At 44.1% G+C, this 25969-nt stretch overlaps 1 protein-coding gene across 3 annotated transcripts in view; it reads right to left on the reverse strand.

The window, feature by feature from the left end:
* The window catches only part of Heatr5a (HEAT repeat containing 5A), a 115159-nt gene extending 91460 nt beyond the window's left edge, over positions 1-23699 (reverse strand). For 2 of the 3 annotated variants that reach the window (XM_036206149.1, XM_036206147.1), the window contains exons 1-6: positions 23605-23699; positions 7329-7530; positions 5657-5868; positions 3986-4094; positions 2102-2251; positions 1294-1468 (exon numbers count right to left, since the gene is read on the reverse strand). In XM_036206149.1, coding sequence (XP_036062042.1) covers positions 1294-1468; positions 2102-2251; positions 3986-4094; positions 5657-5868; positions 7329-7454 — 772 coding nt within the window. In that variant the 5' untranslated portion in view covers positions 7455-7530; positions 23605-23699. Of the gene's footprint in view, positions 1-1293; positions 1469-2101; positions 2252-3985; positions 4095-5656; positions 5869-7328; positions 7531-20303; positions 20328-23604 lie in introns of those variants that run through there. The other variant, XM_036206148.1, reaches the window with a different exon arrangement.
* Between the last annotated feature and the right edge of the window lie 2270 nt (positions 23700-25969).

Here is a 25969-nt window from a genome sequence, read left to right on the forward strand (position 1 = left end):
CCCCCTCCAAATAAGAGCATCTGAGTGAATCACAAGACTATAAAGTTTCCTGTCAAGGCTTTTAGGGCTGGGGGTCTCACTTGTAGGAGAAGGAGAAGGTTGGACCTAAAGGTCTACTACTGTTCCTCCGGGATCCTAACACGGTGTCACTTCCGTCCTCTCTCACCCCTTGTTGACAAGCAATGTTTTAGAGGAACGGTAGACTCTTCCTCTAGAGAGCAATGCATCACTCTTCTATAACAATGTTTTTCAAATAATGTACACACAAGTCATAAGAAACGACTGATGAAGTAAGAATTTAGATTAAATTAGGTGGGCCTTGGGATTCTGCACATCTTAAAACCACTCGGTGAGGCTAGGCCTTCTGGTCTGAGGACATCTGAGTCAAGATCAAGAGAAGTTACGTTTTCATCTGTGTGAGCTTTTTATCTTTGAGGATACAGGACAGAGTTTTCAGCTATGCATCAGTGCTTTGCATATACTGAATATGGAATCTTTGTTTTTAAAAATGGCCCCTCCTCGCTTACTGCTTAGAGAATATAGAGAGGGAATAAAACTAACAAAACTGTCCAGACAGAATAAATTCCATACATCTGTTTGAAATTATCCACATCAGCTATGCCCTTATACCAACCTAGAAAATAACAAACCAAATGTAATAAAATATAGCCTTAAAAAAATTTTAAAATTTGGTCTTATGTCTCATTGAAATAACACAATTACATCAAAATTCTTTTCTTTTTTTGTTTTGTTTCTTTTGAGACAGGGTTTCTCTTTGTAGTCCTGACTGTCCTGTAACTTGATTCGTAGACTAGGGTTAAAGGTGTGGTTCCACCACACCCAGCCAAAATTCATTTTTTAAAAAGACAATAACTGGCCAGGTGGTGGTGGCACACACCTGTAATCCCAGCACTCGGGAGGCAGAGCCAGGAGGATCTCTGTGAGTTCGAGGCCAGCTTGGTCCTACAGAGCGAGATCCAGGAAAGGCTCCAAAAGCTACAGAGAAACCCTGGCTCGGAAAAACTAAAAAAGAAAAAAATAAATAAATAAAAAAGTAAAAAGACAATAACTGAATAAAGCACACTACACTTCAAGAATTGTTTGGATTTTCTTCCTCTAATTTTTTTACTGAATCATTTGAGAATGACATCTTAAGACCTATAGCAATGTTTGTGAATGGCAACTGACTTATATTCTGCTTTTCAAATATTAAGGATGGGTAGCTGTAATGCTACATGTGTTTATCAACAGAGGAGAGTTAAAGACACTCTGAAAATAATTAAATAACTTTACCTGCTCCTGGATGCTTAGCAATTACAGCTTTAGCCAACACTGTGCCCAGCAGCTTTGAAACTGAAATCCTCACATCATAATTGGAACCTTCAAAGGACTTAAAACATAGTGTGGCCACACTGTCCAGGTCTGTGCTCCACATAAAGATGGCCTCATTCTGGAGTTCAAGAAGACACTATGCAAATGTACACACAAGTTAATGAGAAAACAAAATAGAAATGTCAGGTGCATATCTAAGTTGTAGAAATATAATGGTCTAACACAAACACAATTTCACAGTATTTTATATGTAACCAGGAACAACCAGGAACTAATAAACTCATAAGGTAAGAACAAGCAAAGTGAGAGTACAACCCCCTTCCACTTCCCAGAGCACATTAACAACAACACCCTTAGAGACAGACAACCTGTTAAACATGACAACTGCGGCAGCAAGTCCAGCTGTAAGAAGTGACTTCACTGTACTGCCCAGTCAACTGTGCCAAGGACAACTTTTAAAAATGGAACTAATCTGGAACAGTAATAACTCTAACATACACGTTTAGTTCACACATGTACAGAGGGGACACACGGCAAACAGAATGCATCTGGAAGTGTGGAAGCTTGCCCTTCCTATCCCGGTACAGCTATAAACCTTGGGAAGTTCATCTAACCCTCTGGCCTGTGGTTCCTCACATGTCAGCACCAGACCCCTGGAGCTGATTTCCAAGGCTACAGCTCAAACATCCTGTGGCTGAGCCTGATGCTCTCAGAGGGGACTTCACTCTCTTCGAACATGGTTTAGACAAGTGGCAGATAGATGATTTACCTTGGCAGCAGCACAGCGGACAGCCATGGATCTGTCTGTCAAGCAGGACCGAGCAGCTTTGTAAACATCCCTGTGGCAAGGTGCAGCAGCAGCACCCAGTCCAGCCAGCATACTCTGCAGACTCAGCATGATCTCATAGCGGCCTTGAGACTGCCAGAAAGAAAAGAGCAATGTAAAGAACAGGGAAAGTCCACAGAGAGGGCAGCATTACACACTGTGCTTACTTCAGATGGAAGAAAATTCAGGTTTCTTTATGTACTGACCAACTTATTCTGACACTAAGAAACACTGACCAGCAGTGGTGGCGCACACCTTTAATCCCAGCATTCAGGAGGCAGAGGCAGCTTTATCTCTATGAGTTTAAGGCCAGCCTGGTCTACACAGCAAGTTCCAGGACAACCAGAGTTACACAGAGAAACCTTGTCTCAAAAGACAAGAACAAAACAAAACAAATAAACACTAACCATTTACTCTTCTATTTAAAAAGTACTATCTGTCCATATCACATCTCACTATAACAGAATCCCAGCACTCTATGAAGCTCAAACCTGACCTACAGCTGTACCTCAGTGAGACCTCTTATCTAATATGCACCAGGCTCTGCATCCAATCTCACCCCCCCAAAAAAGGGGGGGGGCTGGAGAGATGGTTCATGGGTTAAGAGCACTGACTGCTCTAACAGAGGACCCAGGTTCAGTTTTCAGCACCAACACTGTAACTCCAGTTCCATGGGATCCAAGCCCTCTTCTGGCCTCCAAGGAGCACCAGGCATGCATGTGGCACACATACATACATGTATGCAAAACACTCATACACATAAAATAAAAATAATAAACTCAGTCGAGCGCACACACACACACACACACACACACACACACACACACACACACACACACACACCCTGCGGAGTCCTTTTCATGCTTGCTCATATGTATGACTTCAGGGCTGACCACCTGTACTGGATAACAAATGGGGATCAGCACTGGCGAATACTAATTCTTCTGTCAAAACACATAGGTTGTGTGTAGTTCTTTGTCTAGAGGTGGCTGTTGAGAATTTCCCCTTCCATGGGTCAGATAGCCTTCCCAAACATCGACAATCTTTCAGAAAGCACTGTTGAGAATTTCCCCTTCCATGGGTCAGATAGCCTTCCCAAACATCGACAATCTCTCAGAAAACACTGCTGAGAAGGATTCTGCAGGACAGGTCCCTCACCAGTTCAGTAGCGCAGATTTCAGACCTGAAGGTTTTTACTCTAGTACAAATCTTAAATTTAATGGGGTTTCTTTTGAACTTCCTTATGTTTTCTCTTGTAACATTTCAGAAATGCGAAGTTGGCCTATCTTTCTATAAATGACTTCCGAGCTATTTTCTAGACTGCTTCTCTAGAGAAAAAGAACAACTGTTGGGATCTTTTAGCATTATTCCTAAATATTAGGAATTTAATATTTAGTCCTAAATATTAAGACTTAAATTTTTTATTAACATATTGGTTTAATTTAAAAACTTGTAAAACTATAGTTGTTGAGAGATTATAGGATCCTGGAAGTTAAATTAAGTCAGTCCTAAAAACAAAAGATGTTCCAGGGAGTAATGTGCAGCATCAAAAGGAAAAAGCCGAGGCTATACTGTTAGCCTGGCACTGAAAGACCCTTTAGGTCTTTGTCCCCCACCCCCACGCCTTCCCCTCTAACTACACACTGCTTATTCCTTCCCAATGAGAATAACTAATCTATTTTCCAGGCATTACACATAGTCTAGATATATTTAATTTATAGATAAAGGTACACAGATACCTCTGCATGCTTAAAGAATGTAAACCTTTTAACTTCAGAAGACACAAACACATATAATGCGAGCGTGGAATTCCTCAGTTGCGCTTACCTCTGCACTCTTCATAGCTTTAAGAATGTTCCCCACTGTGTCAGTAAAGGCGTTAGCCAGTATTCTACCCAACTTCTTGTACAAGGCACCCAAACACACCACAGCAGCCCTGAAACAACATTGGAATCAGAAACCAAGTCACGACCAAGAAGGGGTGGTGGTACAAACATCTTAATACCATGTAAACGTGACTATTAAAACTTCTGCCATTCTTGGTGGCTCTACTTTTAGGAAGTATCCTCAGATATTAAAATTTTAAAAATTATGCGGGTATGTGTATGCCTGTGTTGGCGTTTGTGCATGTGAGTGCAGTGCCTACAAAAGCCACAGGGGGAAATCAGATCTGCCCTGGAGCTGAAGTTACAGGAATCGTGAGCTGCCTGACCATGGGTGATAGGAATCTAACTAAGGTCTTCTGAAGAGGAGCTCACACTCTTAACCACGAAGCCATCTCTCCACCTCCCTAAAATGCTTTCAACTGTGATGAAGTATCATTCACTTAGATCTTTTGTCTTAGTTTACTAAGAACTTAATACAAGAATAAACAAAATCTGAAGACCTGAAAATACATTCTTAAACACTTTCCTACCAAAAACTTAGGAAGACATTTTCAATTTCAAAGCTAGACTTACCATGTCTTTTTTTTTTTTTTTTTCTGCTTGTTTGTTTTTCAAGACAGGGTTTCTCTGTATCTCTCTCTGTAGACTAGGCTAGCCTCTAACTCACAGAGATCCACCTGGCTCTGCCTCTTGGGATTAAAGGCGTGCACCACCACCGCCTGGCGACTTACCATGTCTTAATTAGTCTTTGTTGTTATTATTATTTATAGTATCAGGAATTAAAGAAAAGGGCATGAATGACATTCCATCTTACTCTTATGTGTTCTACTACTGAGTTATAGATTCTTAGCCTCTAATTTTTTTAAATTATTGTATGTGTATGGGTGTTTTGCCTGCATGGGTGTATGTGCATCCTATGTACTCCTGGTGCCTGTGGAGATGAAAGAGGTCCCTGAAGTCCCTGGAACTGGAGTCACAGGTAGTTGTGAGCCAGCAAACATGTGGATGCTGAGAATTGAAGCTGGGTCTTCTGTAAGAGCAACAGGACCTTAACTGCTGAGCCATCTCTCCAGCTCCCCTAAAATATGCTTAAAAGGACTTTCTTGACAGGAAGATAATGTGGGTTTGTTTGTTTGTTTGGTTTGGTTTTTCGAGACAGGGTCTCTGTGTAGCTCTGGCTGTCCTGGAACTTGGTCTGTAGACCAGGCTGGCCTCAAACTCATAGAGTTGTCTGCCTCTGCCTCTGTCTCCTGAGTGCTGGGATTAAAGGTGTGTGCCACCACTGCCAAGCTAAATGTTGGTTTTTGTTTTGTTTTCATAGATTAGAAATCAAGCTGGGCACAGTGGCAAATGCCTTTATTCCAGAACTCAGGAGACAGACACAGGCAGACTTTTGAGTTCAAGGCCAGGCAAATCTACATAGGGAGTTCCAGGATAGCCAGGACTACATAAAATAAAAGAAAAGAAAAGAAAAAGAAAATAAGTAAAAGAAAAATCAAAACACAATGAATTTATGCTCAATTTCAAAACAAGTGTCAAATAGGTTAGATACTTTAGAAAATCATACAAGGAAACAGTATTTTGTATTGTTAGGTTCTAATGTTGAACTTACAGTTTGGTGGGAAGGTAACTTGGAGAGTCATCTTTGCTACGAATAAGATCATTGCATTTATCAATTGTCTCATACACAGCAAATGTGTCTCCGATACTATAAAGTATGGCTAGATTCTGAGCGAGCAGTTTGCGAGTGGGAGGCCCCGGGGAGCTGTTTAGCAAGGACAAGAGCTGTCCAACAAGAGTCTTCTGCTTCTCCTTTATGTCATTCTACAATGAAGAAACAAAAGACAACGGCAAGTTAATATAACTTCTGGTGACTGCACAGTACAACTCTTCCCTAGGAAAACTTGAGGCTACCCTGAATGCGGATGACAAGCGAGCCGGAGACTCGGGCACCGTGCTATACTGACAAGTGGTTCTTGGCTTTGCTGTCACAAAAAAGGAAACTCTGAAACACACTGCAGTCCATTCACAAAGACAGGACTCCATTTCCTCTAAGTTACTTGGAAGACACACAACTGTGATGTTACAGCTTCTTACTGAGCCAACTCCCCCCATTCACTTACGTGAGCAGTGGAAGGCAGCAGCCTACAACCCAAAGCTGACCCTGCAGAGGCTTCCTAAGGCCAGCACCATTTTCTTTTTACAAGTGAATGCGTACAGATGCTAACAGTGGCCCTCCAGTCTACCTGTGTGCTCTCTGAAAACGTCACTGAAACGCTAAGGGCACTCGGGTGCTCACTCAGGCCTCAATTCCATAAGTTAGTATTTCTTCAATTGGTAGACAGAATTTTATCTTAAAAACAAAACAAAACAAAACAAAACAAAAAACACTTTTCCCAGCCAGGTGTGTGATGGCACACGCCTTTAATCCCAGCATTCGGGAAGCAGAGGTAGGCAGATCTCTGAGTTCAAGGCCAGCCTGGTCTACAGAGTGAGTTCCAGGACAGCCAAGGCTACACAGAGAAACCCTGTCTCAAAACAAACAAACAAAAATAAGATTTCCTTTTTTTAAACTGGAGCTGAGGACCGAACCCAGGGCCTTGCATTTGCTAGGCAAGCACTCTACCACTGAGCTAAATCTCCCACCCCCAAGATTTCTTTTTTTAAAATCTGAAGTATATTGATGTTTTGCCCGTATGTATGCACATGTTATCTAGTGCCCTTCTAAGCCAGAAGAGGACATTGGACCCCCTAGAACTGGACTGGACTTCCAGACAAACTGTTTCAGAACTAGAAAGGCCTTTAAGTGATTTAAAATCAGTTTTTAATTTAAATTAACAGACATTTATCTTTTGTTAAATCCTACATGTATGTATCTCTCTCTCTCTCTCTCTCTCTCTGTGTCTGTGTGTGTGTGTGTGTGTGTGTGTGTGTGTGTGTGTGTGTTGTGTGTGCTCTGCAGTACTGGTGGCTGAACTCAAGGCTTCATGCATGCTAGGTCAGCACACTACTACTGAGCTATATTCCCAGCCCAAGTGTTACATGTATTTTTAAAGTACTACAATAAACATTGGCTAACTTCCTTCTGCTTTTTTCAACTTGTAAAATTAAAAGTGACATTTCAGAAGGAGTAAGAAATCTATCACATTTCATTGTTAAGTCTTAAGGAACTGTACCTCTTATAAACTAATAGATGACTATAGACAAAGCAAGAAAATGAACAAATGCAACCAAACATTCCTGGCACATTATAGAACAAAAACAGCTTTTGTGATGTTACCCACCCTGCTGGTTGCAAGCAAAAGCTTCTCCAAGTATCTCAGCCATTCGAAAATAAACTCAGCCTTCTGAACTTCACCTAGTTGACTGGACACTTCTTCATTGAGCAGCAGGCTGTGAGCTAATTCCATTCCTTGTAGCAAATTCTCTTAGCTGGTCACAGGTCTCTCATTTATAAATGCAGTCAATACACTGAAGGACCAAAACCTGCAACAGGAGCAACATACTTTGAAAGGCAATCGGATTGCTGGAAGATTCTCTAAGAAGTAAAAGCATAGCTAAATATATCCTTAGAACTGCTGCAGGGTGAATCCCAGAAAGGTACCAATAGTAAGTTCCAGTTAGCTGACCCAAATTCATCTTCCCATTCAAAAGGACAGGCAGGCTAAACAGGGCAGATTGTCGTCAACAAGAAAAAACAAAACAAAATCACTAAAACCAGGAGATAATCCACTTAAGTTCTCCAAGTTTCAGGGTCAACTAATGAGGTCAATGTTAGATTTTCGGTATTCACTGCACCCTAAATACCTTTCTATTAAAATGTGTCATAGGTATTTAACAAGTGACCAAATAGCTAACCATCTTACTAAAACCCTGTGGAGAACCTGACCACTTCCCTACTCTGGCTTGGGTCTCTGGAGCAACTGCTCTTGCCCTATCAAGAACCACTTGCAGCTTGAGGTGTTTTAGGACCACCTGTCTTCACCAGCAGAGTCACCTTATTGGAGTTGTAGACACGCTTCTGATGGCTCATGGGGGATTTCTCCAGAACTGTAAAGCATGGATCACATCTGTGTGACCCAGACCCAGTGTAGCCTTAATAACGGGGACATTCACCGGCATCTCTGTACACCAAGCCTTTCTAGATTGCACAGGACACAGAAATTCACACTAATTTTAACAGGTGATATGAGCATGGGATGGTACTCATATTTTATTTTTAAGGAAGTTTATGCTTAAGTATGTTGCAGTAACATTTTTTAATGATCAACTCAACTATAAAATATGGCAAAATGTTAACAGATAAGTGGTGGACACGAGAGGGGCCATTTTACTAGTCTACATTTTTTTGTACTTTTAAAAAGATCACAATAAAATGCAGAAAAATTATTCAAGTAATTTTTAAAAGCTGTCTACAAAATAAATAAATAATACTATTTGAGGGCCAGAGAGATGGCTCAGCAAGGAGCCTGTCACCAAGCCTGACAGTTTAAGTTCAAGTCTCAGGAAAGAGAAAACTGACTCCTGCAAGCTGTCCTCTGAGTTTTACACACACACACACACACACACACACACACACACACACACACACACACCAAAAATAAAATTAATTAATTTTGTTAAAAATACTACTACTCTAGCTGGGTATGATGGTGCACACCTGTAATCCCAGCACTTGGGAGACAGAGGCAGGTGAATGTCTGAGAGTTCAAGGCCAGCCTGGTCTATGGGGTGAGTTCCAGAATGACCAAGGCTAAACCTAGGAACCCTGTGCTAAAAAGCAAAACAAAACAAAATAAAAATAAAACAAACAAAAAAGACTACTACTCCAGTGTGATGATGCAAACCTCTATCTAGTCCGGCTACTGAAGCAACTGAAAGTGTAGAATCATTTGAGCCTAGATGCCTGCCTAGGAACACAGCAAGACCCCTTTTAGGAAACAAAATCACATCAGCTTCCAGGAGAAGCAGCTGCCATCAAGAACACGAAGCGCATGTGAAGGAGTACACATCCACACGAGTTCTCAGATCAAGAGCATGGAGCACATGCGAAGGAGCACACATCCACATGAGTTCTCTAATGCAGCAAAGAGAAATGACTGACTGCTACAGGTAATTAAAATATTAGGAATGCATGCTCTATGTTTCCCTAAGCAAAACTAACTATTTCCATAGAAAAGCCAGGAAGGCATATTAGAAAATCAGGTGTGAGATGTAGGAAGGTTCTTATTTTACTTTGTTTCTTTCTGGGTGCTTCCTAGTATAACATACTTACACTACACGTCACTGGAATACTAGACACTTGAAAGGCCCGTGGGAGACTCCATGCTTTACTTTACTTATGTCAGATGCTATGGACCCGCGTCTAGATTTCAGGACACCCCCTGACCAAACCCACCTCTGTCCAGCTCTAACTACCTCCTCACATCTGCGCTGCAGCCATCTTCCCACCCGGTTCTGCCAACGTGTCTAGTACTGTCCATGACAGGGCACCTAGAGTCACTCAAGACCCAGCCTAGTTACTTTTCAGAAGAGTGTCACTTTCAAGGGGCAAAGACAATACCAGCATCCAGGCATCACCCGGCTAGTAACCCCACTACTTGGGAGGTAGAGGCAGTAGTTAAGGATTATCTGTCCTTAGACACACAGCTACATTGAAGCCACTCTGGGCTATGTGAAACCCTGTTAACAAACAAACAAATAAACAGAACAATACAAACAATGCTGCTGAGAGTTTTGCAGAAATAAGATGAATTATAGCTTGTTTATAAAGCTTTTCCCTTTCTTAAATTACCAAAATGGGGCTGGTGAAATGGTTCAGTGGCTAGTGATCTGCCACAGAGCAATGACCAGTCAGGAGCCTAGAACCCATCCTGGTAAATGCTAGGTGGGCTTGGCGACCTGTCTGTCATCCCAGCATTTGGGAGGGAGAAATGGGATCTTTGGAGCAAGCTGGCTACCCAGACTAACCACATGAGGAGCTCTAGGTTCAACACACAGGCCATGACGCAGTGAGTAAGGTAGAAAGTGACTTGGAAGAACCCTGAGGCCAACTTCCAGCCTTCACGGCATGCTCAGGCATTTGTCTGTACAGCCCCTACATGCATGTCCCCCAACCCTAAACATGCTCATATACATGCACACCACACACACAAGGAAGAAGAGTTAGCAAAATGAACTGGCTAAAATATTTACAATTAGGGACAGAATTCACAAATGCTAGAGGAACACTTTCTTAGAAGAAACCTACTAAGCATATGGTACTTTTGTACTCAGTATCTATGACTCCAGAGGGAAAAATAAATAAATAAATGTTCTGTAATCACCAGGGCAAATGACCATCTTAAGAATCAAATTACCCTTTCAGGAGGCCGATGGTGCTGCTGAGAAGACATTTTTCTTCCTTAGACAGCAGCAATATTGTGGTGTAAAATGATCTATCAAGAAGCAAAATAGCTAATACAATGTGATAATAAATAATTCAGCAAAAAAGCTTGAGCCCAAGAGCAGGGCACAAAGTTCCCACTAATGCTTCCCATGCAGCCCTCACAAGCCACTCTCCTCAACGGCAGCCAGTTCCTAAGGCGATCTCACCTTTCCCCTTCCGGCTGCACCTGAGACCCGCACACCCGCACTCTGAAGGTGAGAAGCGAACGCACTTTGCAGACAGAGGCTCCGACCTGAAGCCTGGCTTTAGGAAGATGGCTGCAGATTCAGTGTTGCCTCCAGTAAATTGTAATACAGCCACACCTCACACACACTGAAGGACTCCACTTGGCTAACTTCCTCTTCCACTCACATTTCTGGTGATTCTAGGAACTGATTTACCTACTGGAAGTGAACACACATAGCAATGTTCAGACATATGTTCCCTCTTGTAAGATGAGGTCTTGCTATATGCTACCTAAGCTAACCTTAAACTTGCAATCCTCCTACTTAGGCTTTTTGAGTAGTTGGGACGACAGCCACGCAGCACCACACCTAGCTGGGATCTATTTCTCAAAGTGTAGTCAGTAGTCGCTTGAAAAAAATGACCTCATAAGACCACTGTCTGGTGATATTGTATTTGTGCTAAAATGTGATTTTATTTGTATGTTAATAAAGTTGCCTGGGGATCAGAGGTAAGAGCAAGCCATTAAGCAGAAGTCTGGCAGTGGTAGCACATACCCCTAATCTGATCACATGGCAGGCAGAATCTCTGTGTGTTCAAGGACACAGCCAGCATGGTGACACACGCCTTTAATCTCAGTACCAACCAGAGACCTGGAGGTCTGTACAGACAGGCAGTGATGAGGAAGTTATGTGGTTGGGTTTACAACCAATGAGAAGGCAAAACAGAAAGTCAATAAAAAGATAGGACACAGGAAGAAGGTCTCTCTCTCTCTCTCTCTCTCAGGGGAAGGACAGCAGTGAGTGGTAAGATAAGGTGGTCTTAGCTCTTGGCTACTGCTTGATCTCTGGGCTTTTAACTCTTTATTTGCCTCTGTGTTTCTTATTTAATAGGACCATTAGAATTACATCTACTCTACTGCTCCAACTCTAATGCCAGCAGCAATTTTAATGGCTGCTAATATCTGATCACTTACTATGGCAGCTGTGCAATACTTTTAAGTGTGTAACATATATTTTCTTAAATAAACCTCAAAAATGTTGACAGGGTAGCTATTTTTAAAAAATTATTATTATTTTTTAACTCGATGTGTACACATGAATGCTGTGGAGGCCGGCGACGTTGGCTCCCCTGGAACTGGAGTGATGGGTGGCTGTAGCTGTCTAAAGTGGGCACTGGGAACCAAACGAGGGTCCTCTGCAAGAGCAGTATGCACTTTTAACCGCCAATCCGTCTCCCTGCCCCCTCGTTTTTTCTATGGTAAGTTTCACGGGTGCTGAGAACTGAACCCAGCTCCCCTGCAAGAACAGTACACGCTCTCACACAGCAAGCCAGCTTTCCAGCCCTTGGAGTGCTCACTTCCACTGCCTCCTCTTACAGACGAGAAAACTAAGGGGGAAATGAGGTAGCTTCCTAAACACACACACACACACACACACACACACACACACACACACACACACACACACGATCTTTTCAGTTGTTTCGGTTTCTTAAAACTGCTTTGAAGGAAAGAAAATGACAACAAGGAGAAGGACGAGACACAAGATAATGAGCTGGACTGCCTGCCAGTGTGTCCCCGGAGAATGTGGAGAATAATCAGAAAATGGAACCAGGCAGACGGACCAAGTGCACCACGTCCTACATGACACTCGATTCAATTTCCAACACGTTTCTTTATTCTTATTACTCAAGAGGCACCACAGCAGCTTCAGCTCAGCCTCCGTCTTCAGTTTCTCTGCTTTTGTTGAATAACAAACACCAACTCTATACAAACCATTTTTACAAACCTAAGCTTTTCAAATTGAAGCAACCCCCCAAATCAACAGTGATCAGCTAACCTCAGGCCCCCATTTGTGATCAGGGCTTTGAAAACAACAGGTCACGGGACAGGACCTCCCGAGACACACAAGGCATTAGCTAGTGCTTCACCACCACGGGAAAATGAGGTGCTGTCTTCCTGAGTGTGTATCCTGAGGTACTGGGTGACTGCCCCAATGAGGAAAAATACGGAAATGCCAATAAGAGACTAAAAAGCCACGAGGCAGGAGACTGTCATATGCACTCTGTGTAAACTTGCCGAGGGGTATCTCCCAGACACTCAGACAATTTCTTATTTGTGTCTATTTTGAGACAGGGTTGCCTTGAACTCCTCATGCCCCTGCCTCACCTCCTAAGGCTTCAGTCAATTTCCGAGAGGTTTCTAAGAAGTGCTTACAGAGGTGGAAGATCTGAAGATACTGCCAAGGCAGCTCCTGTAAAGATGTGGTAGGACACCCCAGTAATTCCAACACTTGGGAGATGGAGACAGGAGGGTGAGGAGTTCAAGGTTATACTTGGCTACAGAGAATTTGAGGTCAACCTGTGGTACAGGAGACCTTGTGTGAAAGTCATGAGTATAGACTGTATACACTTAGACACATACAGAAGCTGTCAATAAACAGGTGCAATTGTTCTTGTTTTGCAATCAAAGAATGGCAGTGTTACTAGGACAATTCTTTTACATAAATCTCAGCACCAACAACTTTAGAACCACCACTCCTACTATAGATCTGTACTTCCCGCCCGCTTTCTAGGTGCTAAGGTTTGAACCCAGTGTCTCAAGCATGCTAGGCAAGCACTTACCAACTGACTACAACTTCAACCATTTTGTCTCTGCATTTAAAAAAATTATTATTTTAAATTATGCATTTGTGTGTGAAGGGTATATACCAGTGAGTGTAGGTGCTCACATCAGGTCCCCTGGAGCTGCAATTAAAGATGATTATGAGCTTCCTGAAGTGGGTGCTGGGAACCAAATTTGAGTCTTGGGCAAAAGCAGTATACACCCTTAACTGCTAATCCATCTCCCCAAATCCTGTCATTTCTCTTTTAAGCAAGCTCATATTCATACCATTTCCAAACTGAAAATCATTTGTTATCACAAATTTAAATTTTGATTCCTGGAATTCTGACTATATACCCATATAACCAAATAAGTCTATGTTTTCTTACCAAACTCCAAAAGCCAAAGACCTTATTTTAATATAAATGAAAAAACATACATATGTAGCACCAATTCATTTGCTGTACAGAGATTTCAAGGTTTCCCTCAAGCTTGGTAGGAACTGGAAGAATGTTTTGCTCACCGTTTTACAATACAAGGTAAGGGGACAGCACATGTACAACGCCCCAAGGACTGTGGGGACACAGGCCACAGAGCAGAGAACTAGGGTGGGCCAGGGAAGAAACGGGAGTCACATGGACCAAGAACTGGGAAGAAGTGGGAGTGAGAAAGGGCAAAGGTGGGCACGGGATTTCCTCCCCCTGGTTTTCCAGGGTATTGCATGTTACAGCCTGGGTAAGAAAATGGCAAGTTAGATCTAAGGAAGAGAGATTGCCACTGGAAATTCCAACTGGAGGACAGCGGCTTCTGGTCACTCTCTGCCCAGACTACACACAGAAGCCCTCAAGTGTACAAGGAAGTGTTCTGGGTTGAGGAAAGACTGAGCAGTAGAAACCAACACTAAGAAAGAGTAATGAGAAACAAAAACTGTATACCTGCCGAGCATGGTAGTCCACTACTTTAAGCCCAGCACTCTCAAGGCAGACGGATCTCTGTGAGCTTGAGGCCAGCCTGGTCTACAGAATGAGTTCCAGGACAGCCAGGGAAACCCTGTCAACAAAACAAAACCTGCCGGGCAGTGGTGTTGCACGCCTTTAATCCCAGCACTCGGGAGGCAGAGCCTGGTGGATCTCTGTGAGTTCAAGGCCAGCCTGGTCTACCAAATTAGTTCCAGGAAAGGCGCAAAGCTACACAGAGAAACCCTGTCTCAAAAACAAACAAACAAACAAAACAAAACAAACCCTAAAACAAATAAAATAAGCGTACTTGTATAACCACCACCAATGAAAACTGGGAATTGAACCTAGAACCCTGCACATGCTAGGCAAACACCCACTGAACTAGGTGCCCTCTTACTTTTGATTTTGAGGCAGTCTCATGGACGCTAAGGCTAGCCTGGAACCCTGTAATGTAGACAGGCCCTGGATTTGCGACCCTCCCCATCCATTTGTTTTCCGTTGCTACGCTGAGACACTGGACAAAACCAACTTGAGAGGTGAAAAGGTTTACCTGGCTCCATCCTCCCGTCACAGCCCACCATCAGGCCAAGGCAGGGGCTCACAAAGGAACCCAAGCAGAGACCACAAAGGACCGCTGCCACAGTCCAACTTTAAAGTCCCTTTCAATGTTTTGCAAGTCCGAGTTCTCTTTAAAAATCCAACATCTCCACAAGGTGCTAGACAGCTCTCTGGAAGTCCAGGCCAGACTGGTCTACATTAAGAGTCTTTGGTGGTTTCTCCTTCTCTTCCTCCTCTTCTTCCTTTTTTTAAAGATTTAATTATTTTATGTGCATGAGTGTTTTGCTGTATATGTGTGTGTGTGTGTGTGTGTGTGTGTGTGTGTGTGTGTGCATTACCTGTATATCTGGTGCCCACAGAGGGCATCAGATTTCTTGGAACTCAAGATCTGGAGTTACATATGGCTGTGAGCACCATGTGAGTGCTGTGAACTGAACCCAGGTCCTTTGTATGAGCCACTGAACTGTTAAGGACTATTAATAGCTGAACCATCTCTCCAGTCCCATCTATGGTGGTCTGAATGAGAAGTGTGTCTCCCCTCTCCCCCCAGTCTCAGGCATTTAAACACAGTCCTGGCTGGTGGCATGTCATGGGAGGTTCAGGTGGTGGAGCTTTGCTGGAAAAAGCACATCACTGGATGGGTTTTGAGATTAGAAGTTGGTGCTCCTTTGTCTTAGGTTGGGGTTTCTGTTGCTGTGAAGAGACAGCATGACCCTGGCAACTCTTATAAAGGAAAACATTTAATTAGGGTGGCTCACTTAGTTAGAGGTTCAGTCCATTATCATTATGGCGGGACACGGCAGCGTGCAGACAGTCATGGTGCTGGACAGGCAGCTGTGAGAGGCCCTGGTAGCACCATGGTGGGCTTCTCCTGGCACCAGCCTCTACCAGGCCTGAGTTTCAATTAAGTTTCAGTTTCTGTTTCTGATAAGGCAGGTGAGGGAGATAGTGCACACTTACAGCCCCAGCCAATCAGAAACATACTAGTGTGGCTGCTACTCACTTGGCCAATCAGGTTTAGGATGACCTCATTCCCCCCCCCCCTCCTGGCTGTCCATAAAAGGAGACTGCGAGCTTCTCTGGGGGTTATCACCGTTTGTTGTGTGGCTGACCCTGCATGCAAGAATTCTTCTCTCAAGAAATAATGGCTCTTGCTTTTGCATACATGTGTGGTGGTCTTTTGTGGGTTGATCTTTGGACCCTAACAGCTGTTACACGCTGATATGCAGGCAACAGGAAGTAGACTGAGTGTGTCACAGAGCAAAGCTGGAGCATCCACAGTGACACACTTCCTCCAACAAGGCCTCATAGTGCCACTCCCTTTGCGGGCCACTTTCTTTCAAACCACCACACTTCAAGTCTGATCTTGCTGCTTCATGCTAGTATTAACACGTGAACTCCCAGCTTCCCGTTCCCGCCACCATGCCTGCTACTGCCACGTTTCCCTGCCACGATACTCTTAGTGCTCTAAAGCCGTAGCCCATGTAAAGTCTCCCTTCTCAAAGCTGTCTGTCTCCAGCCATGGGTTTTATCACAGCGGTAGAAAAGTAAATAATACAAAGTCCCAGGACAGCCAAGGAGGCATCATTAGAACCCGTCTCAAAAAAGGCTGGGCATCATGGTACACGTCTTTAAGTCAAGCACTTAAGAGGCAGAGTCAGGAAGATCTCTGAGTTTGAGGTCAGTCTGGTCTACATAATGAATTCCAGGACAGCCAGGGATACATAGGGAGAACCTATTTCAAAAACAAAACAAAAAGCCCAATGATTCTCAACTGAAAGCTCCTGTATAATTAAAAATAAGTCAGATACTTCTTATTCCAAGAAGGGGGAAAAAAAAAAACCCAAGCTTAGCTACACTAAAGTCAACACAAAACTATCTGGCAAATTCTCCAGCTCCATGTCCAGCATCTGGGACTCACAATCTTCTGGGCTTGGGAAGCTCCATTTCTCCAGCTCTGCCACCTGCAACACACACAACCTGTTTCACAGGCTCAGGCCAGCTCCCTCCACACCTGGGGATGTTTGTAGTGGTTGCCCCATGGTGCTGGTATTGCTAATATGCTGGGTCTGCAACAGAGACTGCGCCTTCACCAGGGGCCTCCTAGCCTCTCTTCAGGGACATGCTACATGGTGCCATGCCTCAGCTTCTCTCCATAACCTCCCAAATCGTGCACTATCATGCCTCCAAAACCAGCACTACACAGGAGACACTTACACATCACTAAGTTCAGCTGCCAGTTTGAGATGCACAGGAGACACTTACACATCACTAAGTTCAGCTGCCAGTTTGAGATGCACAGGAGACACTTACACATCACTAAGTTCAGCTGCCAGTTTGAGATGCACAGGAGACACTTACACATCACTAAGTTCAGCTGCCAGTTTGAGATGCAGCCGTGAACCCTCTGAACCACAGTCTATGTGCTGACCTTAAGGAAATACTCCCCAGAAATTCTCACCTCGATAATACTGGTCTCTTGTTGATCACAGCTCAGCCCTAGCTAACCACTATCTATTGCCTCAGTAAATCAAAGGTGTTATTTCCACAGATTCTTAATTCAAACATACCACACAAATGGCCTTTATAGTCTTAGACACTCTCGCTTGGTAGCCCAGGCTGGCCTTGAACTCACAAAGATCCGCCTGCCTCTGCCTCTGCCTCCCGAATGCTGGGATTAAAGGTGTGCGCCACCACCGCCGCCCGGCTGTCTTAGATACTCTCAAAGTTCACTCAGAAGCTAGGCCTCCACTGCCTGCACGCCTCCCAGCATTCTCGTCTTCTAATTTCCTGTAACATCTCACTAAAGTCTGAGCACACAATGGCTTCTCCAACCCAAACTCCCTAAATCCTCCATACAACAGTCCAAGGTATAAGGCACGTGGTCAGGTCCCTCCCAGCGACATCCCACCCTCTGGTACCAACTTCTGTCCTTGGTCACTTTCTGTTGCTGTGATAAAACACTGACCAATGCCAGGCGGTGGTGGCACACACCTTTAATCCCAGCACTCGGGAGGCAGAGACAGGCGGATCTCTTGTGAGTTCAAGGCCAGCCTGGTCTACAGAGTGAGATCCAGGACAGGCACAAAAACTACACAGAAAAAACCTGTCTCAAACAAAACAAAACAAAAACAAAAACAAAGAAAGAAAAAGAAAAACAAACAAACAAACCCACTGACCCAAACCAACTTGGATTAGAAAGGGTTTATTTGCTTCATCCTTCATCAAGGGAAGGGAAGCCAGGTCAAGAGCTCAAGGAAGGAACCCAAAGTGAGAATGAAGCAGATCATGGGGGAGCGCTGCCTACTGGCTTGCTCGCTCGCTACCCTTCTTATACAACCTAGGCCCATGTGCCTAGGGACAACGCTGCCCACAGTCCATGGGGCCACCTACATCAATCTGTCATCAGGACAATTCTTCAGTTGAGGGTTCCTAGTCAGGTGAGTCTAGTTCCTGTCACGCCGACGAAAACTAACCAGCTCATTCTCTTGAGCTCACCAAAGCAGCTAGTGTTGCAGACCCATGACACTGGACCCAGTTCTAAGTAGTAGCAGGAGTATAGAAGAAGATAATGGATTAAGAAATCTGTCTATAGGCTGGGGGTGTGCCTTGGTGGTAAAGCACTTACGTACTAGCAAAGAAAGGAAGGAAGGAAGGACGGACCCCGAAAGGCAGAAGAGAGGGAGACAATCTGTTCAAAGCTAAAATACTATTTATGTAAACCAGAGTAACATCTATGTCCAGTTTCCATGTCTACGTTCCTTTAACTACTTCATACTGTAGCCAATGGCTGCTGTTAAAGATCATGACCACCACTGCTGACAGATCTTAATAACCTTTACAACCCGCTGCTCTTTCTCGGCTCCTCACTCTGCTATGTCTCCAGGACTTTGAGCTTTTCATTAAAGTGCTAGAGACACTGGCTTCCAGAAAGCCTTCTCAACCCAGACGGCAGATCAGTAAGTACCTAAAGAAATACTAGTGCAGCGCCCTCTTTCTTGGTATTTATTCATTCATTCAAACAAACAAACAAACAAACAAAAAACAAACAAACAACCACTCTCCATTTCACATACCAAACTCTCCCATCTCTTTCTGAGACAGGAGATTCCATTCTGGGCACCCAAGAACCCAAAGGCACATTTTCAGGTACAAGAAGCATTACTTGTCTGCATCTCTCCATACGCCTCTAGAAGTCATGAGGACCAGCAGTCTCGCCTAGTTCAAAATCCAGGACCAGAAAGTAAAAAAACAAAGAGGTCTAAACAGCAATTCATTGTTTGAGAACTCACAAATTTGACATAAATCCCTCAAAGCCTATTTTTTGACATGATTAATAATCCAGTTATCTCAATTCTAGCTAGAGTGGTACAGTACATTGCATTAAATGTGAAAGGGCAAGCCTCCCAAGAGGAGGGATAATCCAGAGCAGGCAGCTAACAGTGACGGAACACTATTAACAAGGGTATCTCTAAAAGCAGAGAACCTAACAGGTCAGAAAGGTTTCTGTCATTGTGATAATAACCCTGCCTTGGATCTGACCAGGAGGCAGCTCTCTGCAATACAGAGGCTCCCTGGTTTTGGCACAAGGTGCTCAAGGCTCATCTTGAATTTTCTATTCTCCACCCCAGAACTGAGCATGCAACTGGGTTGGGGATTTAGCTCAGTGGTAGAGCACTTGCCTAGCAAGCGCAAGGCCCTGGGTTCGATCCTCAGCTAAAAAAAAAAAAAAAAAAAAAGCAGAGAACTAAGGCACTGTAAGGTACATGGATGCCACCATCTCCAAGTACAGCAGAATCTGCAAGCTCGGACAGGAAATCTTACTCCTTTTCAAAAGCTCTATCCTTGTACTTGCTGCTTGCACAATCTGCTGCCACCTAGAACTTCCGTGTTTCACTTTAGATAGACTCCTCTTCCCCTTCCCCTGTTTAGAGCTTTTTCTAGTTAACACTGACAGATTCACCCTTTACCATACTATGGTCCAGCATTCCAGCTCATCATGGTTCCACAGTTCCGTGGTTCCACAGTGCAATCTGTAACACAACTTGCCCGGAATACCCACAGCTTCACACATGTCTGGCCTCTTGGAGCCGCACCTTCCTAAGGCTTTCTTGGCAGACAGAGCTTCTCACTCCCTGCCAGACGTCCAGTGAGATGCCTCATTTTGCAATGACAGCTCCTTGGAATAACTCCTTGTCTCTCTGCCTTCTGGCAGCTTCTGTCATGGCCCACCCATCTTACAGAGTAAATATACAGTCTATTGCATCAAATCTCCACATTGATGTGGGAAGCCCTCTATCATCAAATTGTTATTTCTACAGCATAAAAAAAGAAAAGAAAAGAATATCCACATACAGTGAGATACATATTGACTACAAATAGCACCTTAGTCAGTTCAAGCAATGCTAACAAATGAAATTAACAAAAAACTGTAGATGTGACCGTCTTGTTAAATAAGAAACACAGAGCCAGTTGCAGAGTTACAAGCTAAGAGGTCAGAGCAAGAGCTGAGAGCTGAAAACCTTACCCTCACTGCTTCTGCTGTCTTTCCTCTCCACAATAGAGCTATTTCTGTGTGTTTTTTCTTTTTTATAGACCTTCTGTTCTGCTTTCTCATTGGTTGTAAACCCAGCCACATGACCTCCTCGTCACTGCCTGTCTGTACAGACCTCCAGGTCTTCTATGGTTGGTATTGAGATAAAAGGCGTGTGTCGCCATGCTGGCTGTATCCTTGAACACACAGAGATCTGTCTAGCTCTGCCTCCAAAGTGCTGGGATTAAAGGCATGCACCACCACTGTCCAGCTTCTGCTATAGCTTGCTCTGACCCCAAGGCAACTTTATTAACATACAAATAAAATCACATTTCAATACAAATAAAATATCACTATAAAAAACATTTCACAACCTTCTGGACTTTGGAACTAAGATTGAGAGTTTCTGTACCTATACAGGTGCTTCAAAACAAAACAAAACAAAACAAAAAACCATAACTCTGGAGACATACTCAATTTCAATCTGCTGAGTACTTACTCAGAGTTCTAATATCCCATTCTGCTCTACACTTGATCTTAGCCAAATGGCCAGGAAGCAATCACGTTTGATTCTTGCTACAGAAACACCTTCGATTTCAGGTCTACACCTACACTTCAATAATATTCTAACTGATCTAGTAGTCCAACGCTGTCATTAGCCATGTTTAAAGGAAAAGTCAGGAGCAAAACGAACTTAGGACAGACATCATATCATGACTGCTATATTAAAAAGGAGGAGGGGCTGGCGAGATGGCTCAGAGGTTAAGAGCACTGACTGCTCTTCCAGAGGTTCTGAGTTCAATTCCCAGCACCCACATGGTGGCTCACAACTATCTGCAATGAGATCTGGCACCCTCTTCTGTATACATAATAAGTAAATAAATTTTTAAAAAAAGAAAAAGGAGGGAGGAGGCTCAAGGCCCTGAGCCAAATTCCCAGTGCTGGAGGAGCGTGAGATGGAGACGGTGGCTAAATTAAAAAACAAAACAAAACAAGCAAACAAACAAAAGCCAGACCAGATCTAATTAAAGCTAAAAATCAGTTGACGAACCATAAGAAGTATCCCCCCTTTTCTTCACTCCCAAGCCACCAAAGCTGCTGAAATGATTGAACCATGAACTAGGTAACTGTAGCAGGAAAGCCACACCCTCACAGCACTACACTGGACCTAGAAGTCAAAGGATTCAGAAGGGACTTTCGGCCTTTGTTTTTTTTTTTTTTTTTGCTTGTTTATGGTTTCAGTGAAAAGCCATGCAAATTCTTCAGTGATACTGTGGGAATACTAATGCATCACACAAAGACTAAATGTCATTAAAGGTTATCAAGCATATAGAATAGCAGAATTTAAAGTGTCCAGACGGTAATCCTTTATTTTATTCATAAGAAAGGCTAGTAAAGGTTGTTAGCAACTGCCCTTCTAAACATTAAGCTGGAAGGGTAGGAGGAAGATTAAAATGCACAGGGCCAAGACAATCTTCCCACAGAGAGTATTTTCATTAGTTTAAATTGATGAGGATAATTTTAGATAATAATTAAAAAATTTTAGAGGTACTTTGGGATTCTGGGGAGATGGTTCAGCCAGGTAAGAAGGCTGGCTGAGCCAGAATGAGGGCCTGAGTTCAAACCCACATAAAAAGAGGATGAGGGCAGTCACTTCCAACTGCATCTCTGCGGCAGGCAGAGAAGACTCCGAAGCTTGCAGGCCACCGCCTTATCTCCCCTTTAGGGAGTGACCCTCTTTCCAAATAGAGAAAGTCAGAGCAGGCTCTCTGACCTCAGAATATATTCATGGGTGCAAGTGCCTACACATACATGTATATATTAACACCCCCCCCCAACACAGTCATTTTAGAATTCTGACTTTTCTGTTACTAAAAATCAAACACTAAAATAATTAAAGAACAAGGAAAGGTGCTCCAATCTCGGACCCATAGACAGGCCCAAAGGTTAAAGTCAGTTATCTATGTAAAGTAACTGCATTCCAAGGAACAACAAATCGAACCTCCAGGGTTCTCTGCCTCTTAGCACTACATTAAACTGCTTCCTTGATTTCCTTCTTTGAAACTGAGTTTCACTACTGTGTGGATCCCTCTACACAAGCCCAAGTTGGCTAGGAATTCTTCATGTTTCTGCCTTAACATCCTAAACACTACAACTATAGGTGTGTGATACTACTCCTGGCTTTACCTGCTAAAGGAAAAAAGCCACCAGTTCTAAAAGAAGGTAAATAAATCTCAGTTTGGATGCTTATCTAAAATTTCATCTCGTTAGCTCTCCTTTAATTCCAATTCTCTGGAGACAGAGGCAGGTTTGAGACCTAGTCTCAAATAAACAAATAGGTAAACAAACTCTTCTAATTCCAATACTCTGAAGTCAGAGATCCTGTCTCAAATAAATAATTAAATAAATACATAAATAGTAAATCAAACCTCATCCTCAGACACTCAGACATAGTTCCTAAGATGTTTGGGAAATAAAACCAGACAATTCTGGCAACATCCATTTAAAGCCCAGCGCTGCTGCTGACGACTCGTTCCTTTAAAAGTTTCTAACTATATAGGGTCTTTTTTTTTTTTTTTTTTTTTTTACTTCCTTAAACTTCTCACCACCTCTAGGCTCTAAGTTCCTTAAGGGCGCCTAGCATGCATATAAAACACACACAACCTGAAGGACCGCAAGCCATCTGATTTATCTATCTGACCTGATCGTTCAAATTACCTTAACATGCCAGAGGTACACGTTATGGTTAATAAGTACCACAAGGAGCTTTACGAAGTTCCTAAAGATTTACGGCGTCTGGAAACGATGTCTTGCTAGCGTGTAGGAAAGTAAAATAAGCAAATACGCGAACGCCCCCAGCGAAGGCTTCCCTTCCTTTCCTTAGAAGACCTTGGAAACTTCTGGCCACCTAAGGCAGCATCCACTCCCTGCTGCAGGGGCCCGACCCGGCACTGCAGGGCGGGTCCCCCGGCCGCGGGGCAGGCGACCTGGTCCCCGACTTTCCCCTCCCGCGTCCCGGCTCCGCAGCGGCGGTCCCCGCCTACCTGTTGTGCCCAGGGGAGAGCCGCCACGCCGCGGTCAGCCCCGGCGTCCGGGCTGCGGCTGCTGCCCGGACCCCGCGGACCTCGGCTCGGTCCCCACCCCGGCCGGGTCCTCAGCCTCCGCCCCGCGCCCACCGGGGTCCCGCGCCACCCGGGCTCCAGCCGTCCCGCCCCAGCCCCTTAGCGCGCCGCACGCCCGCCCGCCGCCTCTCCGCACGCCCCGGCTTGCCTGCGGAGATGCCCTGAGCCCACACCTGCCCCGGCTGTGCCACGTTACCGGCTCCGCGACGGCTCAGCGGCGCCCGGCTCGCCGCAGGCGACTGCGGGGCCGAGCAAGCCGGCGGGCGGGCGGGCGGGCGGGGCTGACAGCGCGGCGGGAGCGGCCATTGGGAGCGCCCGGCCCCGCCCGCGCCCAGGCCCGCCAGCCGCCCGCCGAGCCAGAGAGCGCACACTGTGGCAGGCATGACTACTCCACTGCCGAGAGAGCGATGGGGGCGCCTGAGCCGAAGTCACGTCTAGGACAGCGGTCTGTCTTGCAGTCCCGGAGATTCCGGCCACAGCTATTTTGGTCTGTTTTTGTCACCAGCCAGAATCTATGGTTGCGGCTTTGGGGCTTCGAAGGCAAAGACACTACAGGAGCGTGGAAAATTTCAGGCAGGACTGGAGCTGTAGGATATGATGGACTCTTACACCGGGAAGGGACCCTAAAGGGTTGTATGAAGATCGCACACGGAATGAGTGGCCCCGAGTGAGATGTCTTTTCCCACTACAATCAGGAGTTAGAGTGTAATTTTTTTGTTTGTTTGTTTTGAAACAAGCTTGCAAAAAGGTTGCAAACGTAGTACAAAAACATTATTCGCCTGAACAGTTTTGAGATTTAAGTTGCTAACGTTTTGCCACACTGTCCCTGAGCACCTTCTACGTAGTCATAATAACTATCTTTGCCAAACTCTATGTGATACATTCGGTTTGCTGGTTGTCTCAATAGTGTTCTTTATAGTAAAGGTCTTCATTTCCAAAACAAGTGTTCTAGATACTTGCAATTCATATCTTTAGCTGTCTTCAATCTGGAATACTTCCTTAGCCTTTCTTTGACTTTTACAACCTTGACACTTTTGAAGATTTATTAGCCCATTGTTTTTATAGAAAGGCCTCCATTTTGAGTTTGTCTGATATTTATTCATGATTAGTTTTAAGCTAGGGATCTATGAGGACCCTCACAAGTGATTGTGTTTATGTGTCTGTGTTGAGTTTTCATTACTTCCCATTAAATGGCACTGTAAAGTTACTTTTTCAATCTTTGTAATTAATACGTATTTCCTGAGGAAGACTCTTTGAAGCTATCTTGTTTAAAGGTACCTGTAAACAACCTTGTTTAGAAATTCATAATTTATAACACTGGATCCAGAGTTACAACTTCATTAAGCTGATTATAATGTGCTTTCATTATTTATTTACTTAATTTTACTTTTTTTTTTTTTGTTTGTTTTTGGTTTTTTTGAGACAGGGTTTCTCTGTAGCTTTGGAGCCTGTCCTGGACTAGCTGTGTAGACCTGGCTGGCCTTGAACTCACAGAGATCCACCTGCCTCTGCCTCTGCCTCCCGAGTGCTGGGATTACAGGCATGCGCCACCACCTCCTGGCTACTTTTACTTTTATATTTATTTTTATTTATGTACATGTGAGTCTACATGTGTATATGTGCACCACATACATGCAGTACCTACAGAAGCCAGAAGAGGGCATCAGATCCCCTGGAACTGGAGTTACAGGCAGTGGTGAGCTCCCTGATGTGGGTGCTGGGAACAGAACTGGGGTTCTCTGCAAGAGCAGTGAGTGATTTTCTTTCTTGTTTTGTGTTGCACCCTGCACAGCTTGGTTCTAGAAACCCGGCTGAGGTAGTGAGGGGATGAAGAAGGACCCAGGTACAGAAAAGTTGGGGTAAGGTGGTCACAAGCATTCTGATGGAGTAGCACCAACTATGCAACAACCCACTGGAAACCTCAGCACATGTATTTTATACAGCACAGGGGGGTGGTTAGCTAGTCTTTATGGGAGGCCTCTGTGGGCAGCATTGTCAGCCCCAGTTGCTAGTTTTTCCGCACATTGGTTGCCACTGCCATGGGTCTGCCCTTGTCATCGATATACATTTACTCAGGGCTGATCTCCACTCCTCCCAGTTTGTTTGTTTATATGTATGTATATTTATATGTATGTGTGCTTATCTTTTTGTGCACCATGTGCATGCAGGTACCCACGGAAGCCAGAAGAAAGTATTGGAGCTGGCATGCAAGGTGGTTGTGAGCTGCCTGATGTGGGAACTGAGCCAGGGGCTTCTTCGAGAGCAGGATGGAGCTATCTCTCCAGCGGCTCATTTCCTTTCTTTTTATGATCAAATTCTCCTAAGTTTTCTCTGTAGGAGCTTCATGCATTCTTGCTTCTGTGTCTTTGTGTTATGGGTTGTTTCCCAACATTCCATGGCTAAACAGTTTTAAAGATATAACACATTTTAAAGCCTTAAGTACACCCTCTACCAATCACCCAGATTCTGGGCCCTTTAAGACATGTCTCCATATTCTTGGCACATCTTTACTTATCTTAATTAAGATATCTCAGGCTC

This window comes from Onychomys torridus, chromosome 14 (genome assembly GCF_903995425.1).
Source record: "Onychomys torridus chromosome 14, mOncTor1.1, whole genome shotgun sequence".
NCBI classification, from domain to species: domain Eukaryota; kingdom Metazoa; phylum Chordata; class Mammalia; order Rodentia; family Cricetidae; genus Onychomys; species Onychomys torridus.